Here is a 14,860-nt window from a genome sequence, read left to right on the forward strand (position 1 = left end):
TCTAGAAATTCAAATACCTGTCTATAAAAAACTTGTTGAAATTAAAACATTTGGACAGTTTAGCTCTAGTTCAATCACCTAAGCAAGCGTTTGGCTTTCTAGAGTCACAAAATGGTGGAGTTTGGAAGGGACCTCTGCAGGTTATCCAGGATAAACCCCTGCTACAGCAGGGTCACCCACAGCATCTTACCCTGAATTGCAATGTCCAGGTGGGTTTGGAACCTCTCCAAAAGAGACTCCACAACGTCTCTGGGCAGCCTGATCCAAGTCTCTGGCACCCTCACAGTAAAGAATTTTCTCCTCCTGTTTAGATGGAACTTCCTTTGTTCTAGTTTGGGCCTATTGCCCTTTGTCCTGTCAATGGGCACCACTGAAAAGGGTCCATCCCCATCCTCTTGTTCCCTGCCCTTGTAGCTCTTGCTGGCCATTGAGAAGATCCCCTCTCAGGCTGCTCTTCTCCATGCTCAACAGCCCAGAGCTCTCCACTTGTCAAAGAGATTCTCTAGGATCCTCAGCATCTTTGTGGCCCAAAGCAAGGATTGAACACAACCTACCAAATTATGCTAGGAGTTTCAAAAGCCTGTTGATGCACACTAGCTAAGAAATAGTGTACGCACTAACTGAGAAATAAAAGCATTCCTGTTCTGCAAGCAGCCAGTGTGGGTCTTGCTTGGAGCTGTGCAAGATCTACAAAGCCTGTGTCTGTTAACTGAGACATGATGCCATTCAGCTACAGCTCCTGTCCTTGCACAATGCGCTCCTGACAGCTTCCTTAGGGATCTGCCCACTGTGCAATGATGCCACTCCAAGGTATCTGGAAACCGAGCCATCTAGGAGCTAAAAAACGAATTTAGGTGCCTGCCCTTATCTAAGTGTTTAAAATTTGATGGTTTAACACAAACAAACAAGTAGTTCTCAGGCCAAGAGCCATGTATTATAAAGTAATCTTTTAGAACAGCGATACACAAGCAAGCTATGGTGCAAGCCTCCAATTTTATCCCAATTTGTTTTGGTTAGGACTTCTGGCTTCTACAGAATCGAGAGAGGGCTCAAAAAAATGTCTGCCACTGCATCAGGAGAAACTTAAGCTCCTCTCTACTTGGCATACCATATAGTTCCTCTTGTGTCTCTGAGGACAGGCTAATACAATCATAGAATCTTTCATTCATGAACAGGGTAAGTAGCGTGCAGTCAACAAAATTTAATTTTGCATATTTATAGAATGGTTTGGGTTGGAAGGGACCTCAGAGATGATCCAGCTCAACATGCACCCCACCCCACAAGCAGAAACAACTCCCACTAGACCAGGTTGCTCAAGGCCCTGTCCAGCTTGGCCTTGAACACCTCCAGGGAGGGGGCGTCCACAACGTCCCTGGGCAACCTATTCCAGTGTCCAACCAGCCTCTCTGTAAAAAATTCCTTCCTAATATCCAATCTAAATCTACCTTCCTCAAGCTTCAATCCATTCCCCCTCATCCTATCCCTACAGGCCCTTGTAAAAAGTCTCTTCTTCTCCTTAAAAAACTATTATTTAAAACTGTAAGCAAACTTCTGAGGTTTCTGCTAAGAAGATCACAAAAAGTCTTTTTTCCTGCAGAAACTAAGTTATTTCAAGGACAATAACAAAAAAATGTGCAGGCCTCATAATCAAGGTATAGCTTTGTATATGAAGGGCACCACTGGGCTTCCAGTGAACCAGTGTTTTTCAGCTAAGTCAGAATCTAAAACTAGGATGACTGTTTATCCCAATTTGGTGTTAACCTTAGCATTCTAATATTTAAGACACCGTCAGAACTTTTATCACTTAAACATAAATGGGTTTTGGCTGTGACAGTGTTTGGCAAAGATCTTTTTTCCCATGATATTTTGGATGAGCCTAAGCATGTTTATCTAAAGGCATTAAAAATTTATACAGTTTCTCTTAACAGATTCCACACAGAAGAGAGATTAGGAAATGAGCTTCATCAGGACAGCACAGATATTTATCTGTGAAGTTCTTTTCTTCAGGGTTTCAAAAAATTCCTTGTCAGCAACTGCCTGAATTTCTAAAGGCATCCTGTTAACACTGTATTATATTACTTGACATAACAGCAAAGTTACATTAGATGCAGAAGAGAGCTTGGCTTCAGTACAGAAGAAAAAAAAATACATCTATCTTCTGTATCCATACCCTTTCAGTCATGAGCTCTCAACATACAGCTTAGCAATGTGCAGTAAGTGCAGAGACATATTGACTTTGGTTGGAGCTACACCACCTCATTCACTCAATACTCAATAAAGGTGATATTGGCTGCTGCGAGTGAATGGAGCAATCTTTATGAGATAAAGTGATACAGGGACTCAGAGGCAACATCCAGGCAAGCTAAAACATTATGAAATTAAGAAAGGCACACAGGAGATTCGAGGAGAAAAAGTAAATTTAGTTTTCACACAAACACAGAAGGAAAGTTAGAATTTATAACAGGTGTTTCCAGTAATAAAATACTTGGAGAATTAAGGGCCAGTGAAAATGACACTGGTCACCTTGCAGGCATTGCTATGGAGACAGCAAGATAACCAGACATAAAAATCCTTCCAGACAGGATAGGTGAGGGCATCCTTAAATAGAAAACAACAATAAATTCAAAACATTTCCAAAAGGCTTCAGGGCTTTGCTATAAACTCTAGTCAGAACTTTTGCACTGACTAATAAATCAAAGCACTCTGCCATGTTTAAGTAGGTCTGCACAGTATCTGGTGGTCCAGTAACAACCCAGCAACAACAAATGGCAGGTCATACACCAGCCTAATCACATGTCATATTTCTAAATGCTTCCAGAACTGCAAGTCAGTATAATGCCATAAAAACTGAACTGGTTAAATAAAGTGATTCAATTCAGCAGAAGTACTTGGGGAAAAAAGCAACAAGTATAAACTCCAGGCCCATAAGCTCATTAACCTAGCAAATCCTTCCGTGATGTAAGATTCCATGTGAGAGCCCATGAAGTAATCACAAAAATGGAGAGCAGCAGAAAGTACCCAACTCAAGAACTGTTTCACAACATTCCTGATTAATGTGGTTTAGTTTAGGGTGATGGAAATAAGTTGGGAAAAGTAGTGACAGGTTTCACAAAGCAAATAATTTCTGTCTGTTTTCACAGAGGGAGTGCTTGCTATAATTTTTCTTCACTTGTAGTTGCTACACCCAAATCATTGTGCTCTAAGGCCTATGCAGAGAACCCTTGTTTAGCTATCAAGAAACATCTCTAGGGCAGGTGGAATGAACTGAACAGGTGACTCCCATAGAATTTCAGCTCAGTAAAGCCACAGATGATTACCTGACATCTACCTAGACATTAGATATTACTTCGTATCAGCCTGGTGGTTAGTAGTTCCAACGGCATCCAAGAGCACTAAATACAGTTGTAGAATCACAGAATCATTTTAGTCAGAAAAAATTGAGTCCAGCTACCAACCAAACATCTGAAGACTCACAGCTTGAGAAAGTTAGGTGATTAACCCTCTTGTCTTTCCTTCCACAACGATTTTTGCCTCAATGCTGTATCAAAACACTCTGAAATGCTGTGAGTTCCTTTTCCAATCTAAGCTACATCCACCATCCTTCTTCCTTCAACATTGATGGGAACTATACCAATGAAAGACTGCATTTCGCAAACAGTAAGTTGCCTCACAGTGCCCAGAGAAATGCTGAGTTCATTTTATTGCATTCCTGCTTGTTTCACTCACACACACACAAAAAACCACCACCAAAAACCAACCAAGAAACAAACGCACATCACCAAAGAACGATCAACACTTAAAAAGAATCCAAACATTAAAAAATAGTGTTTAAAGTCAGTAAATTGATAAATCACATTCTTTTCCAAAAACATTCTTCATAATGAAAGCTGGGTAATCACTTAGTATCTTTTCAGTAATAAAAAAATACTACAAAAACAGATGTTATGCATAATCCACTTTGAGTTTAATTAAAGTCGAAAGAAAACCAACAACGAAGCCAGAAAACCATAACTGCTTTCAACTGAAGCAGCAGTCACTTGGCCCAGGGCTACATTTTCTGTAAAAAAAAAACCCAAAAAGCTGCTTTCATTTACATCTTTACAACTCCACTTTAATGAGGCTGAAGATGAATCAACTACAAGATACATTGTGGAGGTCTTGTGCAACTCCACTTTTCTCTATCAGGTCTGTTTGTTTTCTTTCAGAATCTCAGCACAGTAACTTTCTCCTTCATCATCCTGACTTTGATATATTCAAGACTAAGACAAGGAGACAGCCAGCAGCTGACCACAAGTCCTACTAGAGTAATAACATTCTAACAGATCTCATAAGACTTCAACTGCATCAAGGATCTCCCAGTTTCTTTTGTAACAGGCTTAAATGCTAGAGGTGCACAGCTCTGCCACTACAGCTTATAAACTCTGAGCTTCAAATGTTTTCATATCAACATTGTCTCGTAATACCCATAGCATTATGCTTGGCATAAGGCATTCACATCACCTACAGTTGATAGGATATTAGGAAATAGAACTGGTATTTGATGTGGATCAGACCTGGTATATATTTTCTAGGCAAACAGCTGTCATTGATGTAGAAACCAATGTACACTAAACCCAAGATATCTTGGGTGCACAAACCACCCAGGTGGACTGATGCATCAAGGGAAAAGCTCAAGACCTACCAAAAGTAGAATTTCAGGCTACAGGAGCAAAGGTAGGAGCAGTGATCAAAACTCTCTAGTTGCTAGGCATTTTATTGAAAGAGGCCACATTCACTCATCTTATTAAAATTTATGGAAATTTAAAATATCCAAAAGCCCAGGAGGGGTGGAGTCAGAAAACCTATTTCACAGAACTGGGAAGCTTACTCTAAATTCACCTTGAAAGCACTTTCCCCACCACAGACTTCCTGAGAGCCTTTTGATTTCTCTGCTGCTTAGGAGGTAATTATAGAACTACTTTTCCTCCCCGACTAATGCCTGCAGAAGGGGTCATGTCAGCATTTTATGCAGATTATCACTGTTTGTTCCTAACGAGATCTTTGTTGGAGATTAACTTTTCCTCTGTGCTCTAACTCACCTAGCAAACTTCTCCTTCCCATATCTTGTCCTCTGGCTATGTCATAACTGCTTTAGTGTTAAACATTGTTGAACTCTGCACTTGTAGTTTCCTCTTTTTCTTTGCCTTCTCCTTTAACTTTAAATTTACTGTTGTCAGGAAGCAGTGACAGTCAGGTATGGGAATGATGAAAGAGGGACATTAATCCAAAATAACAAAGTACATTTCTCTTGCGGATAGAGCTTCTAAAAGGTGCCAATCCAACAGGGAAAGACTAAACATTACTTCCTTAAAGGTTTTCTAAGGGTGCCAGAATTATAGGAGACTTTTAAGATCATCCTATTCATTTCAGTGAGGAAGAATATGACTTTGCAAGTTTAAATCACCATGTTACTTGGCTCACCTAATCTGATATGGTCTTCACAGCTTCTGCTGCTTTTAATTTCTTATGCCAAGTGACAACAAAGAGGAAGATGTGGCAGGAAATCCTGTACCATCTCAATTCTATATCAGAGAAGTCCAACTGCTCCTGATGCTCCTACAGCACTATAACTGTATGTCTTCCTTCCCAAGCACCTTCCCTGTCTTGGCAGCTTACTAAGACTAACTTAACTAAGATTGGCTAATAAATAAGCAAGACATTTTCAAGATTAAACTCAGTCTCAGACATCATTTAAATAACAGAAACAATGCTGGTTCAGGCAACTTAGAAATAGAGTCAAGATAGCTAGTGGGATTTTTCCCCCTTGCTATTAGCAAGAAAGTTGCATAGAAGAGCTTTGGAGTCTTTTAAAAAAATTTTTTTTTGGGGGGGGTGGGGGGGCATAAATGGCAGGACCCAAACAACAGCAGCACTGCAGCAACTGGCTTGCCAAGTATATCCAAAAAGCTGAGCACTCCAAATAAGAGTAGCAGACTTCCATATAGCTCAGCACATCTTCTTGCACAGTGAGTAACATGACCAACATCACAAAATCACCTAACATATGTAATTGCTAGTAAAAAGAAAAATTAAATGTTCTTTCATGAAAAAGCTTTCAGTATTCCTGTGTTAACAGATGACAGAAGAACAAAGACTTTCCACAAAGCTCTTAGAAAGGTGTGCCACACTGGAAACAGGCAACCAAATCATGTATTTGTTACTAAAAGATTTTCCTTTCAAGGTATTAAAATCAGATTTTTCATCAGCCCAAACTGTATTGCTTTATATTTATTGTTCTCTTGGCCAGCTGCATAGCATTCTCCCATTCTCCTGAGACAAATTGTTTGTGATTTCAGTAGGAGTTGTTGAAGAAGCTTTTCTTCATCTAATATAATACAAACACTAAAGGCTTTAAGTACTTTTATATAGGTAAGTTTCTTGAAAAGAGATGCTTCAGCATGAACTCACCACCACCTGAGGAACAGTATTAACCCCACCAAGTCCTAAGGAATCTAAAGCACCACCTAATGTTTTTTTCATCTCTCTGTCCTCTGAGCTTTAAATTTTCTCTCTTTCAGAATGCTATCTGGCACACAGAGAAGGCTTTTTCAATAAATCAATACTCCAATAAAAAATGACTGCCTTTATGCACTCCACATATTATGTGAGTTTCTCTTATACAGATAAAACCATTCACCTTATGCTCTACATTTGACATTCATTTTTAATAACAGACCTCAATAAAAGAAGCACCTGGCAAAGATGTGAATCTAAAATACCACAAAGTTGAATCCTGCCTGCTTTGACAATATTTTCCTGATGGGGCATAATGGCTAATCAATTTAATTTGGTTTCAGAAGGAAAGATATCAGTTTGCTGTTTTCAAAGTATACTTCTGAAAATGAGTGTTTGAAAGAGCTGCTTTGGGATAGGCACCTTGAGTAATTGCTGTCATTTTTCTGTCACCAAAATGGAAGGCTACTGTTTCCAGCAAGACTGAAATTAGCAGCTTAGTCATGAACAATGTAAAATAACCAAACACTAAATTACATGCTTTGGTCCCCTCTGAAATTATTACAGCATAAATATCCATGTAGCACCCATATGGAAAACAACACATACATGACCAAACTGCTCCCCAGCACATAAAGAGTAATTGCTTCCAAACTGTTATGGTTAAGAGCAGAATTTCCAATAGTAGTGTGTCACACAGGCAGTCCATGAAACTAGTCAAAAGGCAGGAAAAGTAAAGTCAAAGCCTAAGTGACTCACTGAGGAATTCCAACAACCAAAAAACACCACCATGTTTTCATCACTACCAGTGTCCCAAATGGAACAATAATAATCCAGAGATAGTTCACCTAACAGCAGCTGCAACTTGAATCATTGCTTTTCAAGCTAAGATTTGCCCTGCCCTCACAACACCAACACTGAAGAATTGTACAAGTTCTGGAGCTCCCAAAATCACAGTCAATCAACACTGTAAGCATACAAGGTTTCCATTTAACACCAACAACTTACCCAGATATTTCCATCTTGGTGGTATGGTTTCCAGTTTCTCCCTGTGTCACTGTAGAGCATCCGATACTGGGTGACCCAGTCAGAACTGCTGTATCTGCCTTGAGTTGCAATCGCACTAATCTGCTTCCTGCTCCCAAAATCCACCTGCAGCCACTGGTAGTGATCACTGTCTGATGGAGACCAACCTCCTGCACCTGTTGTGTTGGAACAGAAGAGAGAGCTTCAGGCCACAACCAAATGCTTTAAAGAAAACACACGTGAAGGTGCTGATTACTGGAAGGCAGCCCAGCTGAGAGGACTTTAATATCAAAAAAACTTGACTGCATGCAGACTGATTGCACTTCTTTGTTTAAATGCATCTTTAGCACAGGCTTTAGGTGTATTAACTCTGTTGCCTGAATCATTTTATGATATAATTATAAAGATTTAATGGGCTGCCTGGTAACGAATCAATGCCTTTATAATGCCTTAATTATAGTTTATTAGTTTTTCCCAAATTATAATTGTTCAAGGGTTGACCAATTTGCCATGGAATCTTTTGTTCAAGTACATTGGCACAAATCAATAGCAACCTTTGGATGCCATGTGCCTTTTGAATACTATTTCTCCTTAAAAAGATAGCAGAGATAAAATGAGAGGGAAGAGGAACAAGCTCTCTGCATCCTTCTGTTTCACTGCAAAAATCTACTAGAGGATCTGAAAAGTGAGTAGGTACTGCAGGATTGGATCCAGTTTTGATCTTCTGAGTGTACAAGCTGTCACAGATGACACTGGCAGATGTCTTGCACAAGTGTTATTGTTCTTTATGGGTCTGTGAATTAACTTGGTAGTCATATTATTAACATTATTCTTCTCAACCACTACACTATATGGAACTGTTCTAAAGATAGAAGCCATTGATGCGTGGATAAATGTAGTATTAAGGCATTAATGCAAATTCTTATTCTTCTGACATAAAAATTATTAAGGGGGAATTTATGGTGGGATACTGCAGAGAATAAAATTTCTAAGCTATATATTGTAATGATATATTTACCATGATGATAAGCATTAGGAAATCACATGAAATATTATAAAGAATAAATGTATCAATACAGAAGAAAAGTGAATAATAACTGTTTTTATATTCACAGCAGACTTTAAGATGCAGAAAACAAAACCTTTACAGACTTCAAGTGATTAGAATGTGGTTGGGTTTTTTTCTCTTTTCTTTTAAGATTGAACTAAGTAAATGGCCTGGAATACCATGAAATAATCTCATTTTTGTTGCTTTCAGTTTTATTTACAGGCTTCAACTGATGTCACCAAGCCAGCCTGCTTGCCCAGCAGGGAACCTCTTTGCTGATGCTATGGTTTCTATACGCCCATCAATAGGCGGCAGCATTGGCTTAGGCTAGGACACTTTCACACTCGTGCTGCTGTTAACATTTGCCGGTCCTAGGATATATCAATGTTCTGATATCAGTGGGATCATCTGATGCCATAAGTGGTTGCCTCTCATTGTAATTTGATGTGCAGCATTGCACCAGCAACATCTGATAAGTGAAAACGCTTAAAATGTACAATAGATGTTTTATGCCTGTACCCAGCAGGGTAGTATCAACAGGGTAGTTAAGGGGTAGAGAAGAGTTAAATGCTGTTGAAAAACAAGCAAAGCAAAGGTCTTGCAGGGGAAAGCATTTCCACACATTCCCAAATTCAAATTTGCTTTGTTTTTGCAGAGGATGGTAACAGATCAGTTAAAAATAGAATACAGCTTCTCCATGACTGCTATGGAAGGAGATCAGAAGAGTTAGCTCTACAGACTGATGGCAACAACAGAGACGTTGCATCTTTACATCCCCATCCAGCTGGCATATCTGAGACTGATGGCATACAAAGAAGCCACCTTTGTAAAAGGACCCCTTTGGTGGCTCCAGAAAAGGCAAGGTTAAAATATGAGCATCCAAACATTATTATGAAAGACAATTCTGGCAAATCCACCCATAAAATGTACTTCAACAAGGTGCTTGTTGAAAAAGCATGACATAATGTAGCTGCAAGAAAGCTAAACCAGACATTATTATGGGGTTTACATTAAAACAGGATTGGGTTTTTTTTTTACATGTAAAAGAAGTCTTTTAATTACAATATGCTATAGTTTTATTTGAGCACATTAATATTAGGGAGGTGAGACTTTGGTCTTAATAAACACCTTCTGGTCAGGCATTACAATAGGTTACCCAGGTAGGTGGTGGGGTCACCATTCCTGGAGGTTTTCAAAAAACCTGTAGACATGGCACGTTGGGACACAGTTTAATGGCCATGCTGGGCTCAGTTTGAAGGTTAGATTTGATGATCGTTAGAGGTCTTTTCCAACTGAAACAATTCTGAGTCTATGATCTTCACTATAAATTGTAACTAAAGTTCAGAAAGTCTTCAACAACAAATCTATTGCAAAGTTTGGGAAAACTGAGTGCTGACATTCATTTCCCTGTTTTGTTTTTTTTTAATATAAGAGGCAAAAAGCCACTCTTTACATGAAGCCTGAGGAAAGTGTAACATTCCATGGAAACAGTCCTACGCAAGAGTGTAACATCACATGGAAACGTGAATATGGCTAGGTGGCTTGCCTTATAATCATGTTTACTAAGAGAATCAAAGAACTTTAGAGGTTGAAGGGACCTTCAGACATCACCAAGTCCAACCACCCTGCCAAGGCAGGATCCCCTAGGGTAGTTTACACAGGTACTCATGTAGGCAGGTGAGAGTTAGGACTTTTAGTCAAAATTGCAGACAGCACCAAATAATATTATCCCATTCCTTTCTTGACCTAATTCTCTACTTCAGTTTCACATTTTCTTTCTGACTTCTACAAGCAAGTCATTTGCTAGTCAAAAAGACAACAGAAATAAATACATGTTCTACTATAGCTAAATATGCTGCTCAGCAGGCCAGCATGGGAAAGGAATGATGACCAGATGAATAGGCATCAGCCAGTCACCAAAAGCAGCCTGTGGGGATCAATTAAAAGTTTCCTTCAAGATTCCTCAAGCTGCATAATATGGGGAAACTCATTAATGTGTTCATTTTGGTTGTGATATGGGTAACCTCTACTGATTCAAGGATTTTTGAGGTGAGTGTTCTGAAAGACAAAAAGGTACTTTATATTAAAAAATCCCCTCTGAGATCTTTGCAAAGATCCCGAGTTTTGAAGAATTAAAAGTAGTTTTTTGTCGCCATATAATCTAAGCAGATCCTTCTCCAGAAATGTCCATGTGCTCATAACTCAGCATAGTGTTCTCTTCACCCTAATAACAAGTGATAGGATGAGAGGAAATGGCCTCCAGTTGCACTACAGGGTGTTTAGGTTGGATATTGGAAGAAACTTCTTGACTGACTGGGTTCTCAAAGCGTAGAAAAGGCTGCCTGGGGAGGTGGTGCTTAAAAGATGTAGAGATGTGGTTCTAAGACCCTTGTTCTGCAGCCCAAACTTTAGTGCTAACTCTCCCTATAAACGCTGTCACTGCCAGCAGCTGCCCCTGTCTGTGCAAACTAGCCCTGAAAGGCAGAAAGTGCCTGACAGCAGAGGCTGAGCTGGGAAGGCACAGCACTGAGCAGAGACTGAGCTGGGAAGAACCAGACACTAAGTAGAATCAGTTCTAGTCTAGCTCACCTGAGGACAGTCTGACGCAGACCGACGAACAGAGTACAATGAGTTTACATCTGAAAAGCACACTCAGGGATGCAGTAGACACACAAAAATATCTTCAGAAAGCTAAGAATTTATAAGACACAAATCTTTCCTTGTTTTCTCACCAAATAAAGACAACCACTAAAAAAAAGCATTAGCATCATGACACCTTGAATTTCAAGGACTTAATTTTTTTAATTGTGAAAACCCCAATGGGTTCATGAGTTTATTGGATTTTATTCTACAGTCACCCCATGTAACTGAGAACAATAAGAAAAAGAGGGCCTATTTCTAAATGACAAATGCAAAAGATGGCACCTCATGTACTTTCAGAAGTGTAAAGAATTCAAGGCAGTGTGAATCTAATTTTTTCCAACTTTCACATATCATTTCTTCCCTCTAATTAATTACTTCCATATTTCAGCTCCCTGTTCAAAGCCAAGTGAACTAGCTCCCATTTTCTGCACGTGAAGAGAGGCTACATGATGAGTCAGCCTTGCTTTCTTATCATTCCCCCCAAGAAATTACCAGTAAGTAGCAAAGCTGGGGTAGGATCACAGACTTCAGGTTTTAATCTGAACTATCATATACTACTGAGCTTACAGATCTATAAGAAGGGGCACACTAATGACTTTTGAAAATACCTGTTCCATTACAGTTAGAAATCTTTGTTCTTTTGACAATGTGGTACTTTAATCTCCATTCATGACTGAAATGGGAAAGATTAATCTGCACTGGAATAATCCATTCCTGTTTAGTCACACTTGTTCATCATTCCCTGCTTCAAATCACACACATGGAAATACCAGTTCTGCAGTTAAGTCTCGTTTTCTACTCTTTTCAGATCAGTAATAACAGGTGTCAGTGACATGAATGAAAGAAGGAAGGGATCCTTCGACATTTCATTAGAAAGCAAACTATGAAAAGCTACAGATAGAAGATATAGGAGTTGTGGCAATTATAATTCAATCACATCTAATCACAGAAAATTTCTATAGCCTAGCAGCAAAGAAACCAAATATATGCCTTTTAAAATAATTGCCTAATAATAATCTGAAACACTCTTAGAATTCGAATCTCCTTATTTGTATGGGGAAAACACAATCTTTCCCTGAGAAATAATGCTTTCTAGGTCACTGCAATAGCATGAAATCAATAATGTTTGATACTTTGCCATTTTCCAAGACACTGCTTGTCATTCTTCTACATAAAAGGTAAGTCAAGACAAAAAGGAAATCTTTGAAATATTGAGATCATTCACTCCCTGCATTTCAGAGAAAATATGGGCAGCCATTTCCTACAGTTCCCTAGAAAACAACATAAAAGCCCCAAAATTCTAAGCTGCGTGAATCCACCTGTTAATCACCATGATGCTCAAGTAGGGCATTGACTGCAGTTTGCATTTCTGGTTTGCTTTCCTCTTTTGTCCAATTTGTCACTGTAGATAAAGACTATCTGAGTACAGATGGTAAGATGTTTAGACAGAGTAAATAACATCATAGCATCCAGGGTCTCTAGTCATATCGAGAACAGTTATGCACATACAAACTCACCCAAAGTACTGCATTCAGCTCTGGGGCCTCCAACACAAGAAATGGACCTGACCGAGAGGGCCCAGAGCAGGGATACAAAGATGATGAGATGGCTGGAGCACCGCTCCTATGGAGACAGGCTATGAGTTGGGGTTGTTCACCCTGGAGAAGAGAAGGCTCTAGGGAGACCTTATAACAGCCTGCCAGTACCTGAAGCGGGATACAGGAAGGCTGGGGAGGTACTGCTTCCAAGGGCTTGTAACAACAGGACAAGGGACAAACATTTTACACTAGAGAAGGGTAGATTTAGACTGGCTACTATGAAGAAGCTTTTTACCATGAAGGTGGTGGAACAATGGAACAGGTTTCCCAGAGAGATGGTGAAGGCCTCACTTCTGGAGACACTGAAGGTCAAGCTAGATGGTGTTCCGAGCAACCTGATCTAGCTGGGAATGTCCCTGCTTACTGCAGGGGGCTTGGACTTAGGTCATTTCCAACCCAGTGCATTCTAGGACTCTCTGATATGTCTCAGATGATTCAAGTCTTGCACTTCAACCTGATTCAAGCAAGTGTCACTCTTACTCTGTATTAGGTAGGACTCTCTAACAAGGACAGTCCAATTCTCAAACAAGGTTCTATTTCTAATTGAAGCAATCTTTTCCTGATATTGGCATGGATAAAAATGTTTTAGTTCCTTATCATAAACAGTATGCATTGTCTTATTTCTTGATCTGCTGCTCAAACTAAATCTGGATTTGTGATACCTTCAAGATAAGGACTTGCTTTTGCATGTCTGCAGAATTCTTATTTTGAGCACATAACAAAAGTGATGGAATTGCAGACAAGCTCATGCATGAGGCTGATGGTGAGCAAGTAATCAACATTCTGCTTTAGAAGAAGCAAAGGCTGATATCTAGAAGGCAGTGGACACTGAGAAAATAGCCACATGGTAATAGTCAGCTTCTATGTAAAATTACCTCTAATTATTTATTCATTTGTTCGGTTGTGTTTTTTTTTTAAGTTAAACTATGTAACAATTTTGGTTTGTTTGTTTGTTTTGTTTTTTTTTTTTTGTTTTTTTTTTTGAGACTAGAGGGAATAAGAATTAGTTTTTACTCACTTCAGTATATATTTTGGAACATTGTTAGACTAATTTTAGAAGACTTCCTCTCTTCTAAAAAAATAGAGAAGGGGGAACTCTAATTATAGTTCTTAAAACTATTTCATTTTAATTTAAAAATCTGAAAGAGTAGAAATAACCCAAGGGATAACAGCAGTTATCAGGATACAGTCCACATAGATCTCTTTTAAAAGAGCATTAAAATCACTATATTATTTTTTAAATCCCAATAGATCTCTTTTACAGTAAATGCAATTAAAATAAGTCCCCTGATGTACTGTCTGCTTCTTAATGCCCACTGCTGCCTAGGATGTCTTAACTGAACACAAACCACATATGAGGGAATGAACAATCCATCTGCCTGAAGGAACAGCACTGAGATCTAACAATAAAACGTGATGCAAGAGTTCTCATCATTGTCATTCACAGTTGTACTTGAAATGGGAAAAAAAAAAACCATAATCATGAGCCTCAGGAACCTCATATCCTGAATCTGCTGTTGGGGAACAAACACTTTGCAGCTTTGGTTATTTTAATGAACACATCACTTTAAATTGTGCCTTTCCCATCTGTTCTGCTTCCTAATTACATATGCAAAAAAGCAGCTCGATCATAACTGCATCCTAATGGAATCTTCAACCAAACTTGGACAAGATTTAAATATTCTGTGTGCATCAGCTGCACTCCAGGTCTCAAGCAGTTTCTTCTCCAAGAGGTGTTTTCCTGTTTCCTAGACAGAAAGTTGAGGCAAGGCAATGGATCACTGCATGCTGGCATGCAAATCCCTTGCATACAAATAACCACAGTGGCATACAGATGACAAGGAAGGGTGCAGGGAGGCCTCCCTTTACTCACGCTGCCTTCTCAAGCATCAGGAAACAAAGCTTTCCTTGCCTTTTTAGGCATTGCAGTTGTTACTAACAACTCAGGTTATACCCTGCCAACAATTAGAATTGCTGAACCAGTTTGGTTAGAAACCTTCTAAGATGATGAAGTCCAATCATCAACCTAATACCACCATTTCCATTAAACCAC

At 39.2% G+C, this 14,860-nt stretch overlaps 1 protein-coding gene across 12 annotated transcripts in view; it reads right to left on the reverse strand.

Moving 5' to 3' along the window:
- Positions 1 to 14,860, reverse strand: part of CNTNAP2 (contactin associated protein 2) — a 1,124,907-nt gene that overhangs the window by 643,268 nt on the left and 466,779 nt on the right. For all 12 annotated transcript variants that reach the window (XR_010308041.1, XM_064169555.1, XM_064169553.1 and 9 more), the window contains one exon: positions 7,501 to 7,694. Coding sequence is in view for 11 of the 12 variants with exons in the window: in XM_064169555.1 (XP_064025625.1) it covers positions 7,501 to 7,694 (194 nt within the window). In the remaining variant the exon portion in view is untranslated. The remainder of the gene's footprint in view (positions 1 to 7,500; positions 7,695 to 14,860) is intronic.

The sequence above is a fragment of the Pogoniulus pusillus genome, chromosome 32 (genome assembly GCF_015220805.1).
Source record: "Pogoniulus pusillus isolate bPogPus1 chromosome 32, bPogPus1.pri, whole genome shotgun sequence".
NCBI classification, from domain to species: Eukaryota; Metazoa; Chordata; class Aves; order Piciformes; family Lybiidae; genus Pogoniulus; species Pogoniulus pusillus.